The sequence below is a fragment of the Carassius auratus genome, chromosome 38 (assembly GCF_003368295.1).
Source record: "Carassius auratus strain Wakin chromosome 38, ASM336829v1, whole genome shotgun sequence".
Taxonomy (NCBI): domain Eukaryota; kingdom Metazoa; phylum Chordata; class Actinopteri; order Cypriniformes; family Cyprinidae; genus Carassius; species Carassius auratus.
Genome location: NC_039280.1, coordinates 23,011,082 through 23,024,806, shown reverse-complemented (window position 1 = coordinate 23,024,806; position 13,725 = coordinate 23,011,082). Strand labels below are relative to the sequence as shown.

At 36.4% G+C, this 13,725-nt stretch overlaps 1 protein-coding gene across 4 annotated transcripts; it reads left to right on the top strand.

Annotated features, from left to right (window-relative positions):
• The first annotated feature begins 40 nt into the window (after nt 1-40).
• On the top strand, nt 41-13,333 carry LOC113057449 (probable phospholipid-transporting ATPase IIB). Of its 4 annotated transcripts, XR_003277818.1 has the most exons (10): nt 41-962; nt 5,172-5,317; nt 5,645-5,736; nt 7,053-7,142; nt 7,968-8,138; nt 8,471-8,729; nt 8,798-8,935; nt 9,122-9,186; nt 10,753-10,931; nt 11,650-13,333. XR_003277818.1 is itself a non-coding variant. In XM_026224881.1 (3 exons), coding segments are annotated over exons 1-3 (291 nt in total). In that variant the 5' UTR covers nt 41-819; the 3' UTR covers nt 5,647-5,794. The 4 variants fall into 4 exon arrangements, 2 of the variants coding, with proteins under 2 accessions (XP_026080666.1, XP_026080664.1); XR_003277817.1 differs by lacking the exons at nt 41-962; nt 5,172-5,317; nt 5,645-5,736; ... (1 more) ...; nt 10,753-10,931; nt 11,650-13,333 and having other exon boundaries at nt 6,923-7,142; nt 8,798-9,110; XM_026224881.1 differs by lacking the exons at nt 7,053-7,142; nt 7,968-8,138; nt 8,471-8,729; ... (2 more) ...; nt 10,753-10,931; nt 11,650-13,333 and having other exon boundaries at nt 5,645-5,794.
• The last annotated feature ends 392 nt before the right edge of the window (nt 13,334-13,725 follow it).

The window sequence follows — 13,725 nt, the reverse complement described above, 5'->3', positions numbered from 1 at the left end:
AAGTGTAAAAATAGGGAACATTTCGAATCCCAGTCAGTATGTCATGCCTGTTTACAACTGGCTGACTGTAAAATTATCTAATCACATATTTACTGTGTATTTATATACATATTCAGTTTGTCGAATCAGGAACCTAACTTACAATTTTGAGAGAGTGAGCCAGCAGTGGGGTGTTATTATGTACCTGCAGCTGTGATTTGAAGGCTATGTGCAGGTTGTCATCTCTTCCCCTCGGCAGAGCTCTGAGGAAAGAAGAGTTCATCAAGAGAAATATCCTGCTCCAGTGGAGCACAGCAACCCCTGTCAAACACACACACACACACACAGGGGTGCTTATGTAAATTGGTAAGTTTCGGAGTCAGGGTGGGATTCCGACATCGCTGTGTGGGGAGACACCGATGAAATCCTCACGCTTTTTTTGCCCAGTGTGTCTTGAGACTGAGAGAGCACAGGAGAACAAATGATCAGCATACACTTTCTGACCAAGTCACCCGTACTTACACTGCACATGACTTTATCAGATTATGACATAACTTGGTAATTTAACTGATTTTTATATGTGCTGGGCTGAATCCTTTTTTTGAAACAAATATCTGTTGCTGTTAGTGAAAGGAAAGGGCAACTTAAATTGTCACAGTATTACTGTATTATTGATCAAGTGATGTTATTTCTGAAGTTAAGGCACACACTTGTTATTTCATATTTGTGTCTTTCCAGGTGAGCTCGGCGCAGTCTAATGGCAACATTACGAGTTCAACACCCTCTCGTAAACTACACCCACCTGCGCCAAAGGTCCGCAAGAGTGGGATCCATGAGGCCATGAAAGCCATCGGCCTCTGCCACAATGGTAAACCAGTGTACGAATCCCGTGTTAACGGTGCCAGCGCGGAGCCAGAGAGTACAGAGGCCGACCAGGACTTCAGTGACGACAACCGCACTTACCAGACTCCAATCCTGATGAGGTAAGTATGATGGGATGTTCTGTTTATTTGTTTAATAAGTTGTTTACTTCTTCTTATTATTATTTTTTTCTTTGATTTTTTATTGTTGTGTATTTTGTATTTAGCATTTTACCTGTATTTACCAACTTGTTGTTGTTGTTGTTTTGTGGCATTTCCTGCCTGAGTGGTTCTAGCAAAAAAAAAAAAACAAACAAACAGGATTTGTTTTTATTTCATTTAGAATTCAAATAGATTGCATTGACACTGGTCTCCTCATTCCTCTAACGGTGTAATCCTATATATCGCTGCTTTAGTATTTATGACTCCCCCCACTTTAGCTTTGAATTTACTGCCTTATTGGATGGTAATATAGACTCTGTGTTAGTAGAGAAATCTGAGAGGACTCAATAAATATCAGAAGCAGAGGGGGCAGGGGTAGGTCACACTCCAGGAAGGACTCGGTCATCATTTGTGTTGAGAGATCGTAGATATTTATAGATCCGTTGTAGAGCAACAATATTTTGAATGAGTTGTTGGTAAGAAAAGCACTAAATAAATGGCAGAAAAAGCATTGAGGCCAAACATATGTCACGAAGGCAGCGGCCCTCAAAAAGATGGAGGGAAACATCAGACTCATTATAGTGGTTTTTTTTTTTTGTTTTTTTGTTTTTTAACAGAAAGGAATGAAGAGTTGTTTGAGGCTCGACTTGGAGGTATAATTCACCCAAAAATTACATTTCTGTCATCAATTACTCACACTCTCATAATCTTTCAAACCTGTGTGACTTTCTTTCTTCAGTGGAATACAAAAGACGTTTAGCAGAATGTTTGGCATTGCTTTTCATCGTACAATGACAGTCTCAGAAAAAAAAAGCCATAAAAGTATTGTAACCATAATCCTTATGAAACCAAGGTATACCAAACTTACTGAATGGACTGTATTTCCATCCTTCACAGCCTCATTTTCATTAGCATATGATATTTTTATATCGGAGCTTCACATTTTGTGAAGCATTTCTATTTTGTTGTCTATGGAATAAAGATAACCATATCCATTCTGAACAAGGTGAGTGTGATTTCACCAAGTACAACGTGTTCCTGGAACAACATTCCAATCAACCAATCAGAATGGAGATATAACCTTTCAGGAAATATCTGTTTTAGGCTTACAATCAGGGTTAGGTACTTCTGCTCCCTTGCTAATCAGCTATCATTTCCCACTGATTTTAGGAATAGATTATGGGTATTGTTAGGTTTAGGGGTAGGGATTGGGTTAAGTCTATATTTTGGACAATAAATGTTGTTCCAGGATCATCAAAAGATGTTGATCCATGAAAATGCCCTACTTGGCAAAATCACGGCGACCTTCTGAACACCATGGGTGAGTAAGTAAGTGAAAACAACATTTTCGTGTTTAGGTGAACTAATTCTATACACTGTTTGCTGTTTGCTGCAGGATCTAATGTAGGTGAACTAATGAAAGGCAGTCGTTTTCAAAGCATTGATTGTTTTCAAGAAAATGCGCCAGTCATTATATAAATATATATTCTGGTGCTCTTTAATTTTTCCTTTATACAGGCCAAGCATCTTTTTCTTCAGGACCTTCTTTAGACGCAGATATCTTTTGAGAGTGATAAAAGGAAAAAGAAATCTGTCCATCTCCCTCTTTAGTGGAATTGCCTGTCCTCTCTTCTCCCTTGATGTGTCTACTTATTTATTTTCTTTAATGCCCAGGTCTTATCTCTCCAACGTCTTCACTCCGGGATTGATCAATATTTAATTTTCTCGGAGAGACTAGCGGTTAACACTAGTCTTTCTCTACGTGTCACTCTCATCAGCGCCTGTGTCTATGTGTGCTCGCTCAAAGACCTCCAGCATCTCCAGCCTTTAATATGACAGACGCATAGCGATAATATTCCTAAAGAGAGCCGAGGTCAGGGATTGAATATCCCAGATGCCTTTCCGCACACTTACTTTAAGTCATTTGTGACCTTTGACCCCAGAGTGTCAAGGGTCAGAGGTTTATTATGACCTTTAATGATCAGACATTGTCATGAGCAAGTCCGTTTGTTATGTCCGATAATGAAGGTTTACTTATGAGGGGTAATAGAAGTTCACTGAAGGTTTTATTAGTGGTTTTGGCTTATTCAGATGAGATGACAGTGTCCAGTGGCTGTTGACCTTTGGTTCTTCTAGGGAAAATATAGTATTGACCTCTAACCCTTAGCCTATTAAATAGAAGTTGTCACAAAAAGATGGGACACTCGGACAAGAGAGTTATGACATGTTCAATTCTTTCAGAATGAGGTTTTGTTAAAATGAGGTTAAAGCTGATGCAATCTTAGTCTGGTTTTTATTAACAGAATAATTTGATGTATTTTTTTTTTTTTTTTATTATTATTATTGCATGTGTATTTTACAATTGTGACTTCCAGGCCTAGATAAGTTCGTAATTAATAACAAAATGTAATCATTTATAAAAAAATAAAATAAAATAAAAATAGTTTGCAATGAAATGTATGATAGATAATACAAGAAATTGTTCTTTGTGAGTGCGATCTCTAGAAAGTCTTTTTTTAAAGCCAGTAATCAAACAGCTGGAAAAGTCATGAAAGTCATTGCTCAAAAAGTGTGAAATAATATGCTCTCGTAAATAACAACGATAAGCGAAAGATAGGACTCAGATAAACTTCTCTCAGCATATTCCTGGATGAAACTGCTCTGTCAGATGAAACCATCTCCACTTTGCCTTCTTTATGACGTCGTATCATATTTCCTGTCACATCTGCTCTCTTTATTAAATAACAGCCACGTCTTCATGTGGTCGTAGGTCACATGGTGCAGTTTCAATCCTCTCTGCTTCTTGAAGGCACAGTGATCCTGGTTTATGATTACAGCTTTTCTTCCTGTACTGCTGAAATGATTGATAGAGTGTATTAAAGGCTCTCCCCTGTGTTGTAAAACAGTTCCCTGCTCGTCTCCTGAAGGCATTTCTCTACCACCTGAGTTACTTTTGTGTGTGTGTGTGCTCTTGAGGGCATCATTTAGCAGTGTCAGGCTTATAGTAGACTGGCTAATTAGTCATATCACATTGAAATGCCATAAACAAGAGTGCTAGCTGTGTTCTGATGTGTGTAATAGCAAAGAAAGCAGTTGTAATCACAGAGCTGCAGAAGAATTAAACGGCATAATTTGCAGGGATGGTTATGATCTTTCAGTCTTGAGATAAACAGTGCGTGCAAAGTAGTCTTGAGACACAACTGAATAAAATTTTATGTATTACTATCTTTTCTAATTTCATGCAATTTAAGACCTTTTGAATCTTAAAACTTTGTCGGTATTAATGCAAATGCCTCGGATGTTTTTGAAAGAAAACCAAAGTCTTTTATTTTATATGCATGTATTTATTTATGTAATGAAATGTTTTATTTTTCACTGGAAGCAAATTCTATGTGTGTGTAAAGTAGGGCTGCACAATTAATCGAATTTCTAATCGCGATTACAATCATGGATGCTACAATTACGCAATCACTCAAAGTGGCAATTAAGTCCACTTATGTTATTCTGCACGCTTGAGATATGTTTTATCTTTTTACATGTTATCTTAAGGGTTTTTCCCATTATTTACATTTTAGCCTTAATATAACATTATAATACCATTCATATTTTTTATAATTTTAAAAAGAAACCAATCAAATGTATAGTTGAAATTTGAGGCTTAATACTATAGAAAAGCACTGAAGGTTTTTCAGTTGGAGTGTTTTCAGCTCGTTTATTTTCATTTACAAATACGGCATGTAGTTACATCAAACAATGGTAAACATCATTCAATGTAAATTGTGAGAATCGTAATTAATAATCGCAATTACAATAACGGGATGATTCAGATTTTATTTTATTGTTTTAATTTATTTTATTTTATTCATATTATATATTTTTTTTCATTTATATTACTTTTGAATAATATTTACCTATCTATCTACCTCATTGATTTTTTATTTGTATTTTTTTATTTACATTTTATTTTTTTATTTTATTTTTAAATCTAATCATCAGCCATATTACAAAAGACTATAAACATACCCAGCTCTTTGAAAATGTTCTTATCATTGTGAGCAAAAAATGTGCATGTAATTGGTCACAATAACACATTTTCACAACAAATAGTTCTTTTGTGTTGGTGGCGGTGGTTTGCTGGACTGAGAGTGTGTGTTTGACTCTGCTAAACAGAGACCTGACGTCCCTCAAGCTGAAGACCCCAGTCGGACACATCTTGACCTATTACATCCTCCAGATCCTTCCCTTCACCTCTGAGAGCAAGCACATGGGCATTAATGTCAGGATGTGTATCCAACTACAAGTGTGCAAGTGTGTTTGTATGTGTTCAGAATTACATATTTCCCTCATTTCAAACACTAAAAACATCTGGAGAGAATATGAATGCCCCTCTTTAATTTGGCTTTGTGTCCTTTAGCCTTTGTTGAGTGAGCTATTATATACTTCAGGACTCTGTGTATTTGAGTGTTCTGTGAGTGAGTGATGTTTGCTGTATCGTTTGTCTGTCTGTTACAGTGCATGCATAAGAGTATTTGTGACCTAAGCTTTTTGTGAGATTTTGTGTTCTACGTTTGGACATGGTAATGGCTTAGACATGATTTGGATTATATATTTTTAAGTGTTCTGTATTGAATTGACTGTTTCAGGAGGAGGCTCCCGGCGACATCACGTTTTACATGAAAGGGGCTGATGTTACCATGTGAGCATTGTACAGTACAATGATTGGCCGGAGGACGAGGTGAGAATGCATGTACCATTGTTGATGAGAAAATCGGCATTCTGCTTTTTTATGTGGGTTGGTGAGCTTATGAATAGATCTAATTGTCTGTTTCTGTGACCCTTCTTTGCATTTTGTTTTGTTTTGTCTATTTGCATTGCAATTGTTTTTGTACCTGATTCATAATCTATCTTTGTGTGTGTGTGTTGTGTGTGTGTGTGTGTGTGTGTGTGTGTGTGTGTGTGTGTGTGTGTGTGTGTGTGCATTTGTGTGTCTAGCTGCAGGAAAAAGCAATCAAATTTTTGTAGTGTTGTGTGTGTATATGTGTGTATATATATATATATATATATATATATATATATATATATATATATATATATATATATATATGCCATCGCAGGAATAAATTCCATTTTAAAATATTTTAAAATAGAAAACATTAATAAAATGTTTTTACTGTATTTTTGATCAAATAAATGCAGCCTTGGTGAGCATAAGACTTTCAAAAACATCATAACATCTCCAAACTTCTAAACACTAGTGTATGTACATATTACAGTTACACATTTATAGTATAAACAAGTAAACTTATAGCCCCGGTTCCTGTATTTCTGTCATTCCAACTCACTTTCTCAGTAGATACCGCCAATGTTTTTGGCATTGAATCCCTTGTAGGAATGACTTAATGAACAGATCGCTGTTGAATGAAAAATCAACACATTTGATAAGGAAGCACTTAGGATGACAAACAGGTCGGCTTGTCCTAGACTCTGTGATCAAGGACAATCTGCTCAGTCCATCATCACACATGCATTTCTCGCTTTAATGATTACAATTCTATTGGCAATAAGCAGTCGATGAGGGGCGGAGATGAGGCTTATTAATTAATGAATGACCTCATTAAGGGCATATGACTGGGAGCATCATGTCATAATCCTCATTGGTCTATTCATGATGCGTTATGTGTGTGTATATGCGAGACGCTGCTATAAGGACAGGTCAATAAGTAATCACTGCTTCACTTTCATCTGTTGAATTCTCATATCAAATTTAAACTGCTGCCCCACATGTTTTACAGTCTGCACGAAGATTCCCACAGGCACTGTTGTATTTTTCACAATTGATCCATTCTGTGTGTGTGTGTGTTTGCATATCTATATTTGCGTGACAGTGTTTTGATGTTTCCAGTAAATACAATTGTGTTAAAAGCTTTTTTTATATCTTTGTTCTCATGCTTTCTGTATACCAATTGAGTTCACGTTCTAATGCACAACCACTCTCACAGCATGGCTGTAGCTGATGTAACTGTAGTTGTGTGTTGCATTATGTTGTCTCAGTGTGGGAACATGGCCAGAGAGGGCCTCGGACACTGGTGGACACTAAGAAACAGACTGAACAGTGATAAACCAGCTGTATTTCCACCCTCAGTAAGTTAAATAAATTAATATGTTGTTCATATATATATATATATATATATATATATATATATATATATATATATATATAGATTATCATCTAAGAGAAACAATCAGAGAGGGGAATTGTGAAATAAAACATTATTATTTTTTTTGCAGGCTTAATATTTGAATGGGTTTGACTACTAAATGGCCCCACTTTTTGGGCCAAAGTTAGTGTGTTGCAATAACGGATGCATATGGACAAGGCGGCTAGACGTCTGACTAAATATAATAACTATAACAACCCCATGACTTGAGTAACAAGCAGAAGTAATCAAAAACCAAGTTTGCCTTGTCAGTAAGAGTGGAGGGAGGAGTGGGGTTTGTAATCTGTTGTACTCTTTGTGTTGATGATATTCTATTTATTTGGTTTGAGGGCCTCCTGGCTGTGATTAAAGCATATTCAAAGTCATTGTCTGAAATCTGTCTGTTATTGAAACACTAAAAATCTCAGTCTCGAGTGATAATGTTACTTACACTTTTGATCAGTTCAATGCATCCTTGTTGAATAAAATAATGTAAACAATCTTGCAGAGCCTAATCCTTTGATATAGTACGCTTTGTAATAAAACATTTTTGCAGAATATTTTCTATTTGCTTTTAATATATATTAATAATGTTAGTTATTGTTAATAATGTTGGAGACCTCTTTGAAAGATTATGTTGATGTCGCAAAAAATCATAGAATCAGAGTTTGGAATTGAAATGGTTACACCATTTTTACTATTAAGGCCAGGCAAGTTTAAAATCCTTATTAACTTAGCACCCATTTTATCCATCTTTCTGTCTGTTTAGAGTCATTATAATCAGGTGAAGTTGAGTGCACACGATCGCACCCTGAAGGTGGTGGCAGTGGTGGAGAGTCTGGAGAGAGAGATGGAGCTTCTGTGTCTCAGTGGAGTGGAAGATCAGCTGCAGGCTGATGTCCGGCCCACACTGGAGCTCCTCCACAATGCTGGGATCAAGGTACACATACAATAGATCGCCAAAAATATGTGAACACCCAAACACCCTACCTATATATGTATGAAAAGCATTAAATATCCTGTCTACACTGGATGCGATGCGACAAAATACAGCAGAACCCATTATAATCAGTGATGCTGTCTACACTGGATGTGGTGCGACACAACATGACAAATCCCCGACAGTAAACTGATGCCTGACTCTTTTTATGACGTCCTAACACAAATTCCAAATGATTTGCAGCAGTCACTTTGTTGCATCCAGTGTAGACCGCCTCAAGCTGTGTAGGTGTAATAATGATAATTAATATTGGGTTCTTCTTTATGTTTCAGATCTGGACGTTGACCGGAGACAAGCTGGAAACATCTATCGCCAAAAGTTCCCGATAAGTTTCTAAAAATCAAGACATCCACGTTTTCAGAACCTAGTTCTGATCCTGATGATTTGGATTTTTAAGTGAAGTGGATTTAGTGTGAACGCTCTATGGGGTTTTTGTGACAGGTGTCCAACAGGGCCGAGGCTCATCTGGAGCTGAACTCCTTCAGAAGGAAACACAACTGTGTGCTGGTCATATCAGGGGACTCTCTGGAGGTAAAAAACAAAAACATTATGTATGATCAAGATTGATTTTCCCCCACTGATTATATGTGGCCCATCAGGTCTGAGCTACTGTGTGAATGAATTTGAGCTGGCGTGTCTGTGCCCTGCTGTGGCTTGCTGTCGCTGCTCTCCCACGCAGAAAGCTCAGATCGTTCGATTGTTACAGCAACATACAGCCAACGGAACATGTGCCATAGGTCAGTCCTCTCCACGTCTCTCCTCAGACTGTTGAGCTTTAAGTCCCATTATCCAGTAGCTGAGACAAAACCCACTTAAACTGAACTCTCTCCAAGCACATGAATCTTTGAGAGTGGTAAAGATGACTGTCTTCACAGTGTCTTCTCATGTTTTCTCCCTATCATCTTTCTTATCTCTGTGCTCAGGCGATGGAGGAAATGATGTCAGCATGATCCAAGCGGCAGACTGTGGTATCGGTATTGAAGGGAAGGTGAGGCATTTCTCATTAACGTAGATTGTCTATTCCTGTTGCTGTAACTTTTTTTTCTCCCATTTCATCTTTAATTAAATGTTTTTTCCATGTCAAATAAATTTTCATTACCAGAATGTGTAGGTGTTTTTATTTTATTTTTTTCTTATTTTGGGTGTAATTCCCTTTACTGTTATTATTTATTTATTTTTTTTGATTCTCATTACTGTAATAAAGTTTTTTTACATTTAATATTAAGTTAAATATAATATCATTGCAGTGTTCATAATATTTATATTTTACATTTTAATATTTAATTTTAATATAGATATGTATAACATAAGCATTAATGTTTATTAAATATTTGTTTTTGTTTTTAAGCCACCTTAAAGCCACCAATAATGGTTTATTTATACAATACATTTTAATATAATTGTTGGCATTATGTTAATGAGAATTTAGGGGAGAAATATGCATAAATGATGTGAAAATACAAATCATCTTAATAGTCATATACATTTTTATTTTGAGGAAAAAATATTATCCCGGCATATTCTTGACATTTATCGATTCATAGTTTTTTTTGCAAGGAAAACATAATATACTGAGAAATGTTTATATTCAGTACATTTATTAACTCTTTTAACCTAGCCTAAAAAATCATGAATGATAAACAGAACTGTGACATTATAATATTTCAGACTCTGTGTGATTAAGTAGAATTGTCACACAAAGAGTAAAGAGCCTCATGTATATTTCCACTTCTGTAGTGATAAAGTGATCAGAGTCATTAAACTGGTTTGCGCTCAACATAAAACCGTAAACAGACACAATCAGACATTCTTTACAAATAAATCTGTGAACGTTTGATCAAAGAAATAAAAATTCTAAGTGCAATGTAACCTGTCTCCCGTCAATTCAGTGGAGGTCTTTTCATGAATGTGATTTTCGGACCATCGCCAGCTCTTGCACGCACATGGCTGTCTTATCCGCACTGTAAATCGATCCGTGCAGTGAGCAAGAGATCAGTGTCCCCGTCTGACAGCTCCTGCTTTTTAATTAAACCTTAATACAGAGAGACAAGAACAACAGGGAAATATGAGCGAAGATTTCATTTAGTCCAGAGAGTAACCCTGAGGAATGTTCGCTGTATGAAGAGAGGCAATTATGTGACCAGTTAGAGGCCATTAGGCTGGATTGCGCTGGCGTTTATGATTAAAATGAAAACAGAGACGGTTACAGTAGGCTGAGGAGCCGAGTGAGCGTGGAGCAGAGGTCAGAGCTCAAAGCGCTCCTGTGTGAATGGGGGATCAGACCGTGAGCGAGGGTCAAGAACTTTCTTTATCATAGAAGAAACTTGTTCTAGATGGACATCAGTAAACCTTATGGATTTGTCAGGTCTTGCAGTCTAAATAACCCTAGCAGACATTTTACTTTATTATTATCATTATTATTATCGTTAGTCGTTTAATTTGTTAACTACTAATGTGTTGCATACATATGTGTTTATACTTATAACACTAAACTGACAGCTTCATCTTAGTCTTTGTTGGGTCATATCGAACACATTCTCTTGTTGTCCACCAGGGGGCGTCCTGATGGATGTGCACGTGGTGGCGATCTCCTCCACTGCTCTGATGCTGACGGAGCTGCTGATGGTGGCGCTGATGGTCCGCACCTGGCACTGGCTCATGGTCGTAGCCCAACTTATCAGTCTTGGCTGCTACCTCGCTCCCCTCCCCTCGCCTGCCTGAATGAATAGTTTGGTAAGAACTGACGCAAGTCATTTTTTAAACACTCTTATTTCATTTTATATTTTTACTTTATTTTAATGGAATTTATTTCTGTTTTATTTCATTTATTTATTTACTTATTTATTTATCAATACTGTATTTGAAGTTTTAAATACTTTTTTAATGTTTTTTACCTGTCTACCTTCCTCCCTGCACATTTACTGTTTGTCTGGCTATGTAATAAATTTTTGATATGAATTGATATGAATATAAATTTCCTATATGCTCTGGTTTCAGTGTTCGAACAAAACACACATATTTAGTTCCGACTGATATACAATAACTACAGCTTTAAAGCTCTTTCTTCTTCTTTCTGTCCATCTCTGTTTTGTGACTGTGCCTCGGGTGTAGGTCACGTGACCTTAGGAGCTTTCCTGGGTAGGTTTGTCTTTCCCCGTGTTCTCTCTGTTGTTTCACCACACCAGCTATCATTTCCTGTCTCCACAAACATGTCTGTTCTCCGTCCTCGGGTTTCAGTCTGGTGTGGTGTGGGCCCCTGGGTGAGAAGGAGCCATGCAAATATGCCCTAACCCTCACTCATTTTTCAGAACATTCCATCGGTGAATGCATCCCATCTACTTTATCCACAGCCTGACAGACTTCTTTTTTATAATGTGTGAAAAAGGCACCTTGATGAAATTCTGAACATTTTGACCCTGACGTTGTATTCCTCTGTTTTGTTTGTCGTCAGATCTTTCGTTTATCACGACACGGATGTTCTTGCGGAAGGTGTGTGTCATCACGCTGGTCAGCTGTTTGACGCTCTACATCATCAAATATCTGAAGCCGAAATGCTCCACAGAGGAGTTATTCCAAACTCTCCTCCTAACTTTCCATATGGTCACATGGTGTCAAAAGGCAAGTGCACGTGACTTTGAAACTTTGAAATTCATCTATTGCTTTTTTTTTTATGCTGAATGTTAGTTCACCAAAAAATGAACACGCTAACATCATTTACTCACCTCATATTTTTTTTTTTAAACCTTTATGGCTTAGGGTCTTTTTTGGGAAACCCAAAAGGAGAAGTTTAGCCAAATGTTCATGCTGCTCCTTTCCATACAATGGTGAGCATAGGGCTGTCACTTTTCAAAATTGCAACATCTTAAAGTCTACTTTTGTGTTTGAAATTCCTACCTTTAAATTGACATAAAGGTGAGTAGATAATGACCAAACATTAATTTTTGAGTCAGACCATCACTTTAAGCATCGAATACAAATGCCTGAAAGTGCTTTTATGATGCTGTTTACCTGTGCTTCATAAATGCATTTTTCAGTGACATAATGTGATTTGTGCGTGTATATTTATTGACTTCTCATCATGTTTCTGCACTTAAAGATGTTGGCACAGTTCTAGGATGAAACGGTGAGTAGTATTGAGTTCTTGAAGAGGATTAAGCACAAAAAAGAGATCAAGATAGAAATAAAAGAAAAGCCAAAGGGTTTGAGGCACCCACACCTGTCACTTTTCACTTACCGTAAATGCATACAGAGGAAAAAAAATCAGCATTACATATTTTTATTGAATAGATTATGGATTTTTATAGCTTTTTTATTTATAAATGTTATTATTGGTTGTATGTAATGATGTTAATAGTTTCATGATAAAGTATCAGCTATAATGAACCTTTCATCATTAGTATTATCACACCTATTAGCACTATTTTTCATCTCATTTTGGCACATTCTGTATTATTGACTTTATTAATGAGATCTGGGTGGCCGTAATAAATGAAAGATTTTTTATAAGATCATGAAAAACTGCAAACAAAAAGCAGTTGGATATCCTAACTTTGTCCCTTGATGAAGTTGGCTCAGTAATGTGTAAGATCATCTTGCCTTATCTTTATCAAGTCAACTGGTATGAGGAATGAGTTTTATCATTCTCTTTATTTTCCATACTGAGTGTGTGAGAGAGTGTGTGTGTGTGTGTGTGTGTGTGTGTGTGTGTGTGTGTGTTTACAATACTGAAAGAGATGATGTCAAGCACATGCGCTGTTTCTTTCTTGCTGTGTGTTATGATGGTTCTCCAGTCTGCTTTGAAGATGTTGAGTTGTACTGCACTCAGGAAATCCACTGATTTATTTTACTGGATATAAACCTTAAACTAACCCTGTGACAGGCCCAACACCAATAGCTTATTTAATATTTGTTTGAGTATTTGAGTACCAGTTTGAGTGAGTATAAGGTTTTCTCTCTTAAATATTTATAATGCAGCACTGTTTAACTTACCTGGCAATTATTTGTATGCATTGCTTCTAACCACTAGAGAGCGGCATTTACACAGTATTTACTGTCACAGAAGACAAATATTGGACCCATATGGTAACTACATGTGTTGACAAGATTTCTGTTCAATGAGGCTTTCAGGACTGTGACCCAGGTTAAACCAATGGATGTCTTAATTGATTTTACACCAATATATTTTTCTTATTGTAAATGTTGAAAACAATCGTGCTGTTTAATGCTTTTGTGGAAACATAATTTTTAAAGATTTTATGAATTTCAAGGTTCAGAAGAATAGCATTTAAAAAAAATAGAAATCTATTAAATAACTCTTTAAATACTGTATAAATAACGTTTGATCAATTTAATTGCATCTTTACAACAACAAAAAAAAAATAGTAAGAAAAAAAAAAAAAAAAAGAATGCACTGATCCCAAACTTTTGAACTGTAGTGTGTGTGTGTGTGTGTGTGTGTGTGTGTGCATAATATACACATTATTTCATTTGTTTTACTTCATTGTTTGAAGATGTTTGTGTAAAACAG